The 15,588-nt window shown below is 40.8% G+C and overlaps 1 protein-coding gene across 5 annotated transcripts in view; it reads left to right on the top strand.

Annotated features, from left to right (window-relative positions):
* Window positions 1–15,588, top strand: part of Mrpl1 (mitochondrial ribosomal protein L1) — a 106,858-nt gene that overhangs the window by 50,491 nt on the left and 40,779 nt on the right. For 2 of the 5 annotated variants that reach the window (XM_076926462.1, XM_076926463.1), the window contains exons 8-9: window positions 1,384–1,465; window positions 4,603–4,806. The exons of the other annotated variants lie outside the window; for them this stretch is intronic. In XM_076926462.1, coding sequence (XP_076782577.1) covers window positions 1,384–1,465; window positions 4,603–4,724 — 204 coding nt within the window. In that variant the 3' untranslated portion in view covers window positions 4,725–4,806. Of the gene's footprint in view, window positions 1–1,383; window positions 1,466–4,602; window positions 4,807–15,588 lie in introns of those variants that run through there. 5 annotated transcript variants of the gene reach the window in all.

The following is a 15,588-nucleotide window of genomic DNA, read 5'->3' as shown; positions in this document are numbered from 1 at the left end:
GGGTATCTAACACGTTATACTGTAGCTACTCGATCAATCTTTAATCATTAAAAAATAAGTTGACCTCTAAGGTGTTTCATAGAGATAAAATTACTTTAAACTTAATGATACACATAAATCATTTTATCAGGTATGATACTGTATACTGACTTAAGAGTGTTTTGTGTAAAACTGTAATTCTGGAAAGTTACATATTATTTTCTTATAAAGATATATGCTATTTGTGTATTTTTGCCTTATGGCAGTGAAACAGTTAGGTTTTTGTGTGTGATAATTTTGACCCCTGAGATTTTGCTTTATATGCTCAAATTTTAAAAGACTGAAAACTGAACCAGCAAAATGGGGTGTCAAAATTTCTATTTTCTAGTCATCTACCTCAAAAACTAGCAATAGACAAGCCTCTCTGAGAGTGTTTCCTGTAGAGCAGCGGAAATGTCGTAGGTTCCAGTAACAGTCTAGTTTTGGTTTGCTCATATTATACTTAAAATACAAAAGCTAGCTGTTTCAGAAGTGTGCATGATTTAAAGTTAATTTATATGTGTTTTTTGCTTTTTTTAACTTTTAGTCTCTGCAAAAGTAGAAATAAATTTTGCCACTGTAATCCATAGTCCCACGAAATATTCAGGCAAACTTACTACAAGTGGCTCTCACACTGACCAGGAGTGCTGTTTCTTCAGGAGTCTTTCTTCTCTCTTCACCTTTCTTAAGTCAGAAATCCCTGAAGACCCTGAAAGCAGAGGTTTTGTTTTTGTGTGCTCATAGGCATTTTTCTTGAGCAAGTTTTTATGACCTGAAAAGTTAAAGACATGTTCTTGATGAAATATAGCATATACTTCTTAAGCCTGGTGTCACATGTCTAACTCTGGCACTGAGAAGACAGGAGGACTCCTGGAGCCCACTGGCCAGCCAACCTAGCCAAACTGGTGAGCCTCGGGTTTGTCAAGAGATCATGTCTCAGAAAGTAAGGTGGAGCGCAAAAAAGGGAGACATCCAACATCGACTGCTGGCTTCTACCCACACATGTGCACAGATGCACTAACTCCACCTCCACATGTGCACATAAGTTAAAGAGAATGTTCCTGGTTTGGGAAAGAATGCTTGGTGTGTCAGGATGTGCTTTCGGGAAATTACTTGGAAACTGCAGATCCTCAAATAAAAAAACTTAAAAATAGTCCACTATGATATATTCTATAAAGTAACTCTTGACATGAGTATATAAATATGCATGAATTTTTCTAGAAGAATTTAGAGTTCTTGGTGTTTGCTTTTATAGTAGAGTTTTAAAATAGGTTATTGCATTAGGTAAATACATAAAACATAACATCTAGAATACATACTGATGCAGTTACCAAATTGTGATATTTGTGTATCTGTTTCTTTCAGTTAGATATGCCAAGTGATCAGATAGCTGCCAATCTTCAAGCAGTTATAAATGAGGTCTGTAGGCACAGACCACTGAATTTGGGTGAGTAGCTTGGTGAGGGGAGATGTCCTTAAACCCCAGTGATACTTCAAAACTATGAAATACTGAGACAAAGAGTTAACTTACAAGTTCTCTAGCCGAAGTTCTTCCAGGGATTAAATAAGTAAAATAAAATGTATTTCATAAATCATAAGGTTTTAGAGTGGAACTTCTTTATTAGTAACAAAAAATATACCCCAAACCTTTGTACGCTTGCATATTTCTACTGTTAAATGTATTAAGGTTTAAAAGAAAATGAATTGCTTTAAAGTTACAGTGGTGCTGAATAGGAAAGAAGGCCACTTATTAAATGGTAGTTTGAGGCCAGTTGGCCTTTTTTTTTTTTTTTTTTTTTTTATTTATTAGATCTTTCATTTACACTTCAGATGCCATCCCCTTTCCCCATCCCCCCCCTTAGAAAACCCCTATCCCATGTCCCCTTTTCCTTTTTGCATTTATACATTTTTTAAAAAAATGTTAATCATAGGCTTTATAAGTTTGGTATTGTTCAATCTCACTACCCAACCTAGATATATCAACTATCTTTGACTGGTGGAGATACATGAACATCTGCCTCCCTGTCTCCCCCCTCTATCTCTCTTTCATCACCTAGCTTCTCCTCTCCTTCTTCTTCTCCTCTTCTTACTCCTTTTCTTCCTCTCAGTACTCCTCCCACCTTAGCTCCTCCTACACATCACCCTTCCTGTTAAAAGGAAACTTTTCTCTCAAAATACAATTAGAGCATAATTATGCCAATTTGTACCAGTGAGGTACAAGATAGTCCTAATACCCAGTCCATCATTTTGTTGACTAACCAGAACCTCTGTCATCTCTCCTAACTAAAACACTTAGTTCTGAACCTGGCTTTTTCCTTGGCTTTAGGATGAATGTCAGCTGACGACCATCCACTCAAATCTTTTCTCTCAAGGTCAATAGCTATAAGTTTTCAACCCTGTCAGAAATCCAGAATGACTGAGTTAACTATAATTGTGGGAAGCACAAAGCATAGCTTCTAAAACTTAGCCAATTTATAGAGACCTCTGAACACCTGGACACCCGCTCTACTTCAAAACGTTGGAGCATCTGTTCTTCTGCCTTCTGGCCCAGGATCATCTGACAGACCTTAGTGCTGCAGAATCATTAAGGGCTGATTACTCTGTCTAGGCAGATATAGTCAGTCTACTATTCTGCATGTGTGTCCTTTTCTGGACAGTAATTTGTCTGTAGAAGGAAAGAGGCAATTCTTGCCTAGTGGCTGTCTCACCACAGCTGGAGTAACTCCAAGGATGCTCAATTTCTTCTTAGAATTCAATATACGAAGCTGTCCAGAGCAGACAGGTCTCTAATGAAAATGAACAATAATACTGAAATGTTTGTAGCGTCAATTCTGTGGACTTCTAACGTTTTGAAAACCAGCTATCCATGTAAGGTAATCTGGACTGTTGTCTGTTAACTCCACTCAGCTATTTCTACATAAAACATAGAGAACACCCTTATAATAAACTCCAAGTCCAGTTGGCCTTCTTAATCTTTATTTTGTAAAAGAAAGGAGGTCTTTTTTGTCACGGGAGGAGAGTTATCTCTTGTAGTCGGCTGGTTCTCTTGCCATGGGGAGAAGTACATGGGCACTGCAGTAGCTGGAGCACAAGCTCCTTCCGTGCCTTTAGCCTGTGTTCCTCACAGCAGCCACAGCTGTGGATGCCCAGATAGTACCGTGCTGGGAGTGGGCAGGACTTAGTTAGTAAGCGAGATAATTAAAACACAGGTTTGAACTACTTTTGCCATTGTCTTAGGGTTTCATTGCTGTGAAGAAACCATGGACAAGGGAACTGTTTTTTTTTGTTTTTGTTTTTGTTTTTTTTTTTAATGTGTTGTATGAAATTCTTTTAGAATTTATTATTATTATTTTTTTACTTATTCACTTTACATCCCACTCACTGTCCCCCTTCCAGTCACACCCTTCCACAATCCTTCCTCCCATTCCTCTCCCCTTCTCCTCTGAGTGGGTGGAGGACCCCTGGGTACCCCCCGACCCACCCAAATCTCTGTGAAGCTAGGTGCATCCTCTCTCACTAAGGCCAGACCAATGGTTCAGGCTCTAAGATCAACAGTTGATAAATCGGACCCCATGAAACTGCAAAGCTTCTGTAAGGCAAAGGACACTGTCAATTGGATAAAATGGTGGCCTACAGATTAGAAAAGGATCTTTACCAACCCTACATCAGATAGAGGACTAATACCAAAATGTATAAGGAACTCAAGAAGTTAGACACAAACAACCCAAATAACCCAATTAAAACAATGGGGCCCAGAGCTAAAGGCAAACATTTAATTGGGGCTATCTTACAGTTTCAGAAGTTCAGTCCATTATCATTATGGTTAAGTAACATGGCAGCATCCAGGCAGAGTACTAGAAGAGCTGAGAGTTCTACATCTTGATCTAAAGGCAGCCATGATAAGACTTTCTTCTACACTGGGTGGAGTTTGAGCATAGGACCTTAAAGCCTACCCCCACAGTGATGAACAAGGCCACACCTCCAAATAGTGCCAATTCCCATGGCCAAACATATTCAAACCACCACAGCCATCCTGGAGAATTAAGCATATTGATGATTGAATATCCGATTTTTAATTTTTTTAATCCAAAACACCACCGCAGACATTGAGTATATACAGATTTTTATTCCACAGGGAACTTTGCCCTTCTGAGATAGCTACAGAAGTGTAATGGACAATAAATTCTCTAAAAATTATTTTTCTCTTTCTGCCATTTTAGATGAAGCTTCTTAACTGTTATTAGGAAGAGTCTTTTAATTTGTGGAGAATTTTATCAGCTATTTGGTAACTCAGTGTTACTGTCTGTGCTTACTGCTTTAGAGAAATATTTAGAATATTTCCATCTGATATACATTACCATGTACTCCTTTCAATGTTGACTTAGTGGTAAATAAATTCTAGGTGATCATCTTCTGGAGGAAAGGAGAGACTCACTAGTGAGTGTGCATTTCCAGGACCGCTGTCTAGGGCAATGAGCTGTTCAGGCCAGCAGCGTTGGAGTCTGCCAGCTTCCCTATGCTTGTGTACCTGATCTGCAGGGCTCTGAGTGAGGAAGTCATGGGTGGCTCTGATCTTTGTTCTAGGTCCGTTTGTGGTTCGTGCCTTCCTTCGTAGTTCAACCAGTGAAGGCTTGCTACTGAAGACTGACTCATTGTTGCCCAGAGAGGCTGAAACGGAAGAAGCTGAAACCACAGAAGCTGCCTAGAAGTGTTATATTGTGAAACTATTAGGGCGATATGTGTGTGTCAAGAAACAACAGAGATATCTATAAAACTGTGTAATTTCTAGTTTGGCTCCTCATGTTTTTTTTTCTTAGTGCATTTAGAAGTAAATTTTAACTTAGTTTTTTTTTTTTTTTTTTTTTTTTTTAAGTTTCAAAAATAAGGAAAAAATGTCAGTTTCTAAACCTATTACATTTCTTTTTTAAATTTTTTATTATTGTTTATGTTTTTCTGGTCTTGGATCCTGTCACATTTTCTCCCCCCCCCCTTTCATTCCCTCTTTATTTATTTATTTATTTTACCTTTTTTCCCTTTATTCACTTTACGTCCTGATCACAGCCCTCCCTCCCTTCCCCCTCTTCTCCATGCCCACCCTCACACTCCTCCATTGCCCCCTACCCTTTTGGGAGGCCTCCCCATGGGTACCAAACCTGCCCTGGAAAATCAAGTCGAAAGAGGACTGGGTGCATCCTTTGCCACTGAGGCCAGATAAGGCAGCCCAGTTATGGGAGGGGATCCTAAAAGAGGCATAAGAGTCGGAGTCAGCCCCTGCTCCACTTGTTGGGGACCCACATGGAGACATACTGCACATCTGCTACAAATGCGTAGGCTGTGTACGTCCAGCATGCATGTTCTTTAGATAGCGGTTCAGTCTCCGAGCCCTCATGGAGACAGGTTAGTTGATTCTATTGCTCTCGTGTCCTTGACCCCTCCAGCTCCCTCAATCCTTCCTTGGCGTCAGTGTTCCATATTTTGGTAGAATCCAGGTCTAGAAGCAGTTTCCAGTTTTGTAACATTCCTTCAGGAGACATGTCCATCTGAGGTAACAGCAGCATCTTAATTCCCACCAGGCCATAGCACCAGCCGGGCTGTTTGCTTCTGTGTGTGTGGTGCTGGGCTTGGGGGGCATGTGGAAAGTTGGGTGTTTTGGGGTGTTTTCCTCAGTTACTCTCCACTTTGAATTTTGGACACTAAATGTAGGGTTCCTCAGTTTGGCTAGACCCATCCATCCCCAACTTCCAATTCCTCAGTATTTCAGTGGCCTGGGAAGCCCAAATAACCAGGAACAACTTATATACTCACAAAGTGTTTCCCCCCACTGGAAAATTAAAGTGTAGACACAACTGACGAAATGCAGAAGCATCAGGACCAGGCACCAACAGTGGTTGAGCATGGGATGTCTCCCATGGCACCCTCAGAGCTAGTCAGTGTGGAAACGAGATGCTCAGCTTCCATGTAAAAAAAAGTTAAACTTGTGTGGGGGGCAGTACGTGGCAAACAAGGTCAGTCTGCTGAACTGGAGAGCTTCCTGGCTCAGGCTTCACGTGGCCAGACCTAGGGGTGTGGCCTTTCTTAGCCACTGTTTTAACGGGCCTGCTAAGTCACTGCCTTTTGTTTTCTTTTCTTTCTTTCTTTTTTTAAATTGTACAATTATATTTTATTTTTTTATTTACATTTCAGATGCCATCCCCTTCCCCCATTTCCCCTTCCTAGAAAACCCCTATCCCATGCCCCCTTTTCCTTTTTATTTTTATACATTTTTTTAAAAATGTTAATCAAAGGCTTTATAAGTTTGGTAATGCTCAATCAGAAGTGTAACCCAATACCCAGCCTAGATATATAAACTATCTTTGGTGGAAACATGTGAACATCTGCCTCCATGCCCCCCCCCTTCTCTCTCTCATCACCTAGCTTCACCCTTCCTGTTAAAATAAAACTTTTCTCTCAAAATGCAATTAGAGCATAATTATTCCTACTTGTACCAGTGAGGTACAAGATAGTCCTAATACCCAGTCCATCATTTTGTTGACTAACCAGAACCTCTGTCATCTCTCCTAACTAAAACACTTAGTTTTGAACCTGGCTTTTTTCTTGGCTTTAGAATGAATGTCAGCTGAAAACCATCCACTCAGATCTTTTCTCTCAAAGTAAATAGCCAGGATTGGCTATGAGACTATAGGTCTTCAACCCCGTCTGAAATCCAGAATGACTGAGTTAACTGAAATTATGGGAAGCACTAAGCATAGCTTCTAAAACTTAGCCAATTTATAGAGACCACTGAACACCTGGAAAGCCCCTATACTACTGAACGTTGGAGCATCAAATCTTCAGCCTTCTGGCCCAGAATCATCTGACAGACCTTAGTGATGCAGAATTATTAAGGGCTGATTACTCTGTCTAGGCAGATATAATCATTAGACTATTCTGCAAGTGTGTCCTTTTTTACTCTGGACAGTAATTTGTCTGTAGATGGAAAGAGGCAATTCTTGCCTAGTGGTTGTCACCGCACAACTGGAGTAACTCCAAGGATGCTCAATTTCTTCTTAGAATCCACGATAGGAAGCTGTCAGGAGCAGACAGGTCTCTAATCAGAATGGACATTAATATATAAATATTTGTAACGTCAATTCTATGGATTTCTGACGTTTTGAAAACCAACTATCCATGTAAGGTAACCTGGACTGTTGTCTGTTAACTCCTCTCAGCTATTTCTAAATAAAATATGGAAACACCCTAACAATAAACTCAAAGCCCTGAATTTGCTATAGTCCCTTAACTCATAGGCTAACCGTCCCAAATCAGTTAAAAAAGTTAAAGAGGACTGGGTCTAAGCCTTGTATTCCTAAATGTGTTATACAGGCACAATGCCCACGAGAGTATCAATATTCATCTCACTTTTATATCAATAAGAAGCTCATACCAATGAAGACCTTAAATTTGAAATCAAAGTAAATTTTGTACCATTTAAGAAATTATAACTTCATCTTGATAATAATTATACAGATTTCTACCAATAGATTATGGCTGTGCAATAAGTCCTAGCTAATCCTCCCTGTTCCAACAAAACCACTACTTTTCCCTAGAAAGACAGACCAATATTAACCACCTTAGTCCCCAAGCCCAGGGAATAGGGATGCTGACTCTTCTTTAACTTCTTCAAGCTGATTACGGGCATTGAGATATTAGAAGAGGGGTGGGGGGAAGAGCAAATTGATAAGCGTCTGATGATGTGCCTTCACTGAATCCAGATGGAATTCCAGGACATTGGAGGTTTGGGCAGGTCTGCTCAGTATGCTTGATGAGTGGATAGACCAAGGCTGTGTATTCTGCAATATACAATTCTCAGAACAAGTTTTAGTATCAAGAAAAAAAATTTTTTTTTCACTAGAGGGCTGACATTTTTTAAAGTTGTTGGTTCTAACACCTTTTCTTTTTTTCCCTTTTTAAAATTGGTTGTAATATTTACATGTCAAATTTTATCCCCTTATCCCATTCCCCCCACCACCCAGGAACCCCTTATCCCATACCCCGTCCTTGTGTTTCTATGAGGGTGTGATTTTCCAGTTTCTATGATACTGTTTCCATTAACATAAACTGCCTCCTAAATTTCTAAATCCTTCCCTTTATGTTATTAAATCTCCTTTTTTCTTTTTTTTTCTCTTTTTTTTCTCCTTTTTTCCATCTCTTTTGTTTTTAAATTGGGTATTATATTTACCTTTCAGATTTTATCCCCTTATCCCACTTCCTCCTACCACCCAGAAACCTCCTATCCCATCCCCCTTCCTCATGCTTCTATGAGGCAGTGCCCGCACCCACCCCCCCACTATTCCCTCCCCACCCTTAGATTCCCCCCCTCCCCTGTGTTCGTTTTTTATGGGACCAAGAAACTCCTCTCCCACCTATGCCTGACAAGGCCATCCTCCCCTACATATACTGCTGGAGTCATGGGTCCCTCCCTATGTGCTCCCAGGCTGGTGGTTAAGACCCTGGGGGGCTCTGGTTGTTTGGTATTGTTGCTTTCCTCCTGGGGTCACAAACCCTTTCTGCTCTTTCAGTCTTCTCTCTAAGTTCTCCCTTGGAAAACCCTTGATCATATCAGTGGTTAGCTGTGAGCATCGTCCTCTGAATGTGTTAGTCTTTGGCAGACCTCTAAGTAGACAGCTATATCATATTCTTGACAGCATGCACTTCCAGCCATCCACATCAGTGTCTAGCTTAGGTGACTGTACATGGGATAGATACCCAGGTGGAATGGTCTCCTGATGGCCCCTCCTTCAGTTTCTGTCCCATGTTTTGTTTCTATATTTGCTCCCTTGAGTATTTTTGTTACTCGTTCTAAGTAGAACTGAGGCATCCCCTCTTGGTCTTCTTTCTTCATGAGCCTCATGTGGTCTGCGGGTTGAGTCTTCACTATTCCAAGCTTTTGGGATAGCATCCCCTTAACAGTGAGTAAATACCATGTGTGTTCTTTTGTGATTGGGTTAACTCACTCAGGATGATAATTTCTAGATCCATCCATTTACCTAAAAATTTCTTGAATTCATTATTTTAAATTGCTGAGTAATACTCCATTGTGTAGATGTACCACATTTTTTGTATCCACTCCTCTGTTGAGGGACATCTTGGTTCTTTCCAGCTTCTGGCTATTATAAATAAGGCTGCTATGAACATAGTGGAGCATATGTCCTTATTATATGTTGGAGCATCTTCTGGGTAGATGCCCAGGAGTGGTATAGCTGGATCCTCAGGTAATGCTATGTCCAGTTTTTTGAGGAACCACCAGACTGATTTTCCAGAGTGGTTGTACCAGCTGGCAATCCCACCAACAATGGAGGAGTGTTCCTCTTTCTCCGAATCCTCGCCAGCATCTACTATCACCTGAGTTTTTGATCTTAGCCATTCTGACTGGTGTGAGGTGGTATCTCAGGGTTGTTTTGATTTGCATTTCCCTGATGACTAAGGATGTTGAGCATTTCTTAAGGTGCTTCTCAGCCATTCGAATTTCTTCTGTTGAGAATTGTTTAGCTCTGTACCCTATTTTTTTTAATAGGGTTATATGGTTGTCTGGAGTATAATTTCTTGAGTTCTTTGTATATCTTGGATATTAGCCCTCTATCGGATGTAGGATTGGTTAAGCTCTTTTTCCAATCTGTTGGTTGCCGTTTTGTCTTAGTGACAATATCCTTTGCCTTACAGAAGCTTTGCAATTTGGATGAGGTCCCATTTGTCAATTGTTGATCTTAGAGCATAAGCCATTGGTGTTCTGTTCAGGAACTTTTCCCCTGTGCCTAGGTATTCAAGGATCTTTCCCACCTTCTCTTCTATTAGTTTCAGTGTATCTGGTTTTAAGTGAAGGTCTTTTATCCACTTGGATTTGAGCTTTGTACAAGGAGATATGAATGGATTGATTTGCATCCTTCTACATGTTGACCTCCAGTTGAACCAGCACCATTTGCTGAAAATGCTGTCCTTTTTTCACTGGATGGTTTTAGCTCCTTTGTCAAAGATCAAGTGACCATAGGTATGTGGGCTCATTTCTGGATCTTCAGTTCTATTCCATTGATCTTCCTGCCTGTCTCTGTACCAATACCATGCAGTTTTTATTACTATTGCCCTGTAGTATAGTTTGAGGTCAGGTACGGTGATTCCCCCAGAAGTTCTTTTGTTGTTGAGACTATTTCTCACTATCCTGGGTTTTTTGTTGTTCCAAATAAATTTGCAAATTGCTCTTTCTATCTCTATGAAGACTTGATTTGGAATTTTGATGGGAATTGCATTGAATCTATAGATTGCTTTTGGCAAGATGGCCATTTTTACTAAAATAATCCTGCCAATCCAGGAGCATGGGAGATCTTTCCATCTTCTGAGATCTTCTTCTATTTCTTTCTTCAGAGACTTGAAGTTCTTGTCATACAGATCTTTCACTTGCTTGGTTAGATTCACTCCAAGATATTTTATATTATTTGTAACTATTGTGAAGGGTGTCATTTCCATAATTTCTTTCTCAGCCTGTTTATCTTTTGAGTATAGGAAGGCTATTGATTTGTTTGAGTTGATTTTATATCCAGCCACTTTACTGAAGTTGTTTATCAGGTTTAGGAGTTCTCTGGTGGAAGTTTTAGGTTCACTTAAGTATACTATCATATCATCTGCAAATAGTGAAAATTTGACTTTTTCCTTTCCTATTTGTATCCTTTTGACTTCCTTTTCTTGTCTAATTGCTCTAGCTAGGACTTCCAGTACTATATTGAATAGGTAGGGTGAGAGTGGGCAGCCTTGTCTAGTCCCTGATCTTAGTGGGATTGCTTCAAGTTTCTCTTCATTTAGTTTGATGTTGGCTACTGGCTTGCTGTATATTGTTTTTACTATGTTTAGTAAAAACATGTTTATTATTATGTTTAGTAAAAACTATGTTTAGTATGGACCTTGAATTCCTAATCTTTCCAAGACTTTTATCATGAAGGGATGTTGAATTTTGTCAAATGCTTTCTCAGCATCTAGTGAGATGATCATGTGGTTTTTTTCTTTGAGTTTATTTCTGTAGTGGATTACATTGATGGATTTCCAAATATTGAACCATCCCTGTATTCCTGGGATAAAGCCTACTTGATCATGATGGATGATTGCTTTGATGTGTTGTTGGATTCGGTTTGCGAGAATTTTATTGAGTATTTTTGCATCGATATTCATAAGAGAAATTGGTCTGTAGTTCTCTTTCTTTGTTGGGTCTTTGTGAGGCTTAGGTATGAGCATAATTGTAGCTTCATAGAATGAATTGGATATTGTTCTTTCTGTTTCTATTCTGTGGAATAGTTTGAAGGGAATTGGTATTAGGTCTTCCTGTAAGGTCTTATAGAATTCTGCACTAAAACCATCTGGCCCCGGACTTTTTTTGGTGGGGAGATTTTTATGACTGCTTCTATTTCTTTAGGGGTTATGTGACTGTTTAGATGGTTTATCTGCTCCTCTTTTAACTTTGGTACCTGGTATCTATCTAGAAAATTGTCCATTTTATCCAGATTTTCCAATTTTGTTGAGTATAGGCCTTTATAGTAGGATCTGATGATTTTTTTTAATTTTCTCTGTTTCTGTTGTTATGTCTCCCTTTTCAGTTCTGATTTTATTAATTTGAGTACTGTCTCTGCGACAGTTGGTTAGTCTGGCTAAGGGTTTGTCTATCTTGTTGATTTTCTCAAAGAACCAGCTCCTGGTGTTGTTGATATTTTGTATAGTTCTTTTTGTTTCAACTTGGTTGATTTCAGCCCTGAGTTTGATTATTTCCTGCCTTCTACTCCTCTTGGGTGTATTAGCTTCTTTTTGTTCTAACACTTACAGATGTGCTGTCAAGTTGTTAATATATGCTCTTTCCAGTATCTTTTTGTGAGCACTTAGAGCTATGATTTTTCCTCTTAGTACTGCTTTCATGGAGTCCCACAAATTTTGATATGATGTGTCCTCATTTTCATTTAAATCTAAAAAGTCTTTAATTTCTTTCTTTATTTCTTCCTTGACCAAGTTATCATTGAGTAGAGCATTGTTCAGTTTCCACGTGTATGTGGGCTTTCTGTTGTTTTTGTCCATGTCAAAGACAAGTCTTAGTCCATGGTGGTCTGATAGGGTACAAGGAATTATTTCAATCATTTTGTATCTGTTGAGGCCTGTTTTGTGACCAATTATATGGTCTATTTTGGAGAAGGTACCATGAGGTGCTGAGAAGAAGGTATATTCTTTTGTTTTAGGATGAAATGTTCTATAGATGTCAGTTAAGTCCAATTGGTTCATAACTTCTGTTAGTTTCATTGTGTCTCGGTTTAGTTTCTGTTTCCATGATCTGTCCATAGCTGAGAGTGGGGTGTTGAAATCTCCCACTATTATTGTGTGAGGTTCAGTGTATGCTTTAAGCTTTAGTAAAGTTTCCTTTATGTATGTGGGTGCCCTTGCATTTGGAGCATAGATGTTCAGATTTGCGAGTTCTTCTTGGTACATTTTTCCTTTGATGAATATGAAGTGTCCTTCCTTATCTTTTTTGATTACTTTTGGTTGAAAAATGATTTTATTTGATAGTAGAATCGCTACTCCAGCTTGTTTCTTGGGGCCATTTGCTTGGAAGATTGTTTTCCAACCTTTTACTCTGAGGTAGTGTCTGTCTTTTTCACAAAGGTGCGTTTCCTGCATGCAGCAAAATGCTGGGTCCTGTTTATGTATCCAATCTGATAGTCTATGTCTTTTTATTGGAGAATTGAGTCCATTGATATTAAGAGATATTAGGAAAAATGAATGTTGTTTCCTGTTATTTTTGTTATTGGCAGTGGAGTTATGTTTGTATAGCTACCTTCTTTTAGGATTGTTGGAAGATTACTTTCTTGCTTTTTCTAGGTTGTAGTTTCCCTCCTTGTGTTGGAGTTTTCCACCAATTATCCTTTTAAGTGCTGGATTTGTGGCAAGATGTTGTGTAAATTTGGATTTGTCATGGAATATTTTGGTTTCTCCATCAATATTGATTGAGAGTTTTGCTGGTTATAGTAGTCTGGGCTGGCATTTTTGTTCTCTTAGGGCCTGTATGATATCAGTCCAGGATCTTCTGGCTTTTATAGTCTCTGGTGAGAAATCTGGTGTAATTCTTATAGGTCTGCCTTTATATGTTACTTTGCCTTTTTCCCTTACTGCTTTTAGTATCTTCTCTTTGTTTTGTATATTTGATGTTTTCATTATTATGTGACAGGAGGTATTTCTTTTTTGGTCTAGTCTATTTGGGGTTCTGTAGGCTTCTTGTATATTTAAGGACATCTCTTTCTTTAGGTTAGGGAAGTTTTCCTCTATAATTTTGTTGAAGATATTTACTGCCCCTTTAAGTTGGGAATCTTCACCTTCATCTATACCTATTATCCTTAGGTTTGGTCTTCTCATTGTGTCCTGGATTTCCTGGATGTTTTGTGTTAGTAGCTTTTTACATTTCACATTTTCTTTGACCGTTGTGTCTATGTTTTCCTGCTCTTGCCTTTCGCCATTTGATTAGCTCTAATGCTACCCTCTCTCACTGGTTCTGACTGGGGCCTGTCTTTCCAGTTATCGTGCTTGTGTCAGAACTCCTCAGGGTCCAGATGTCTCTGTGATCCTGTGATCCTGAGCTCCAGCAGCTCTGAGTGCAGTGTCTCCTCTAGGATGTCTCAGGATAAGGTGTCTTTTTGAGAGCAGACCAACTAGGTGTTCGCTGCTCTGAGTGCAGTGGTTCCTCTAGAATTTCTCAGGCTAAGGTGACTGCTGCTCTGGGTTCCGTGGCTCCTCTAGGATGACTCTGGGTATGGTGTCCCCTGCTCTGAGGTCGGTGGCCTCTCTAGGATGTTTCATGATACAGTTTCCACCAGGGTGCAAACCCACTGGGTGTCTGCCTCTCTGAGGACACTGACCTCTCTGGGCTGACTCAGGATGCAGTTTCCGCAAGGGTACAGACAGGATGCCTGTTTCCGCCACTGGGATCCGAAGAGGGGCGGAAGGGGAGTAGAATTCCACAAGTGCAGGGTTTCGGTTCCTGGCGGGGGGGGGGGGGGGGGGGGGGGGTGTGTCTTAAGAGCTTCCTACTCCCAGCTGTGGCTCTGGTACTTAGGGTGGTGCGCAGCTGGCCCTACCTGCCTCCCTGAGGACACTGGCCTCTCAGGGATGTCTCAGGATAAAATCTCCACAAGGGTGTAGATCCTCTGGGTGTCTGCCTCCCTGAGAACACTGGCCTCCCAGGGATGTCTCAGGATAAAATCTCCACAAGGGTGCAGACCCTCTGGGTGTCTGCCTCCCTGAGGACACTGGCCTCCCAGGGATGTCTCAGGATAAAATCTCCACAAGGGTGCAGACCCCGGTGGGTGTTTGCTCCTGCTACCGGGATGGATCTGGAGAGGGGCGGAAGGGGGGTAGAGTTCCTCAGGGGGGCGGTACTTGTTTGTGGGGGTGTCCTGTGAGCTTCCTACTCCAAGCTGTGGGTCTGGTGCGTAGGGCGGTGGCGCCACTGGCCTTACCTGTCTCACTGAAGACACTGACATCCCAGGGATGGCTTAGGATACAATCTCCCCAAGGGTGCAGACCCTGCTGGATGTCTGCTCCTGCTACCGGGCTGGATCCGGAGAGGGGCGGAAGGGGAGTGCAGTCACTGCCTTTTCATGTGTTCTAAGATAAACCAAACTTACCACTGTAGTCTCAATTTTTCAAAGCATTGAATGACAGTACTTAAGTTTCCTGGTTCTCTGGCACTGCTGATGGGAAAGCTAAAAGAAGGATGGAATGGGTTGTGGGAAAGTGCATGGTAGAGAAGGCATTTCCCACACTTGCCAGACTGAAACTAGATTCATCAGTATTCAAAATCTCGATTTACAAGGAGGGCAGGAGTTTGGCTTTTTGTTTGTTTGATTTGATTTGATTTTGTTTTTTAAATCATGTGTCTGTGTTTCAGTCTGGGGCAGAGGTCAACACCAGATGTCTTCCTCAGTAGCTCTCTACTTTAGCTTTTGAGACGGGGTCTCAACCATCATGGCCAGCGAGCCCCAGGACCCTGTCTCTACCTTCTCTGTAGGTGCTGGGGATGGCCCCAGGATCCTCTGTCTCTGCCTTCTCTGTAGATGCTGACGATGAAGACTGACCTCATGCTTCTGGAACAGTTGCTTTACCATTTGAGCCATCTCCTAGTCCACTTTTAAATTTTTATTTATGCTTCGGATTGAATCCAATGCCACGTGCATGCTAGGCAAGGAATCTACTTGAGCCCAGAGCTATTGTTTTATTTGTTAATTTTTCTCCTGATTAATGGAGTGTTAAGTTTAGGATGGAAATATTTAGAACACTGAAAAACACTGATACTCAGACATAATCAGAAAAAATTGTTTAGTGGATATTCCTTTGACATTTTCAGTTGAAAGAGACGGGAAACACACACACACACACACACACACACACACACACACACGGACACGCGCACACACGCACACACGCACACACGCACGCACGCACACATGCATACACGCACGCACGCACGCACGCACACATGCATACACGCACACGCACGCACACACGCATACATGCTGG

Source organism: Arvicanthis niloticus, chromosome 27 (genome assembly GCF_011762505.2).
Source record: "Arvicanthis niloticus isolate mArvNil1 chromosome 27, mArvNil1.pat.X, whole genome shotgun sequence".
Lineage (NCBI taxonomy): Eukaryota > Metazoa > Chordata > Mammalia > Rodentia > Muridae > Arvicanthis > Arvicanthis niloticus.
The sequence above is the reverse complement of the archived record's forward strand: the minus strand, read 5'-3'. Positions and strand labels throughout refer to the sequence as shown.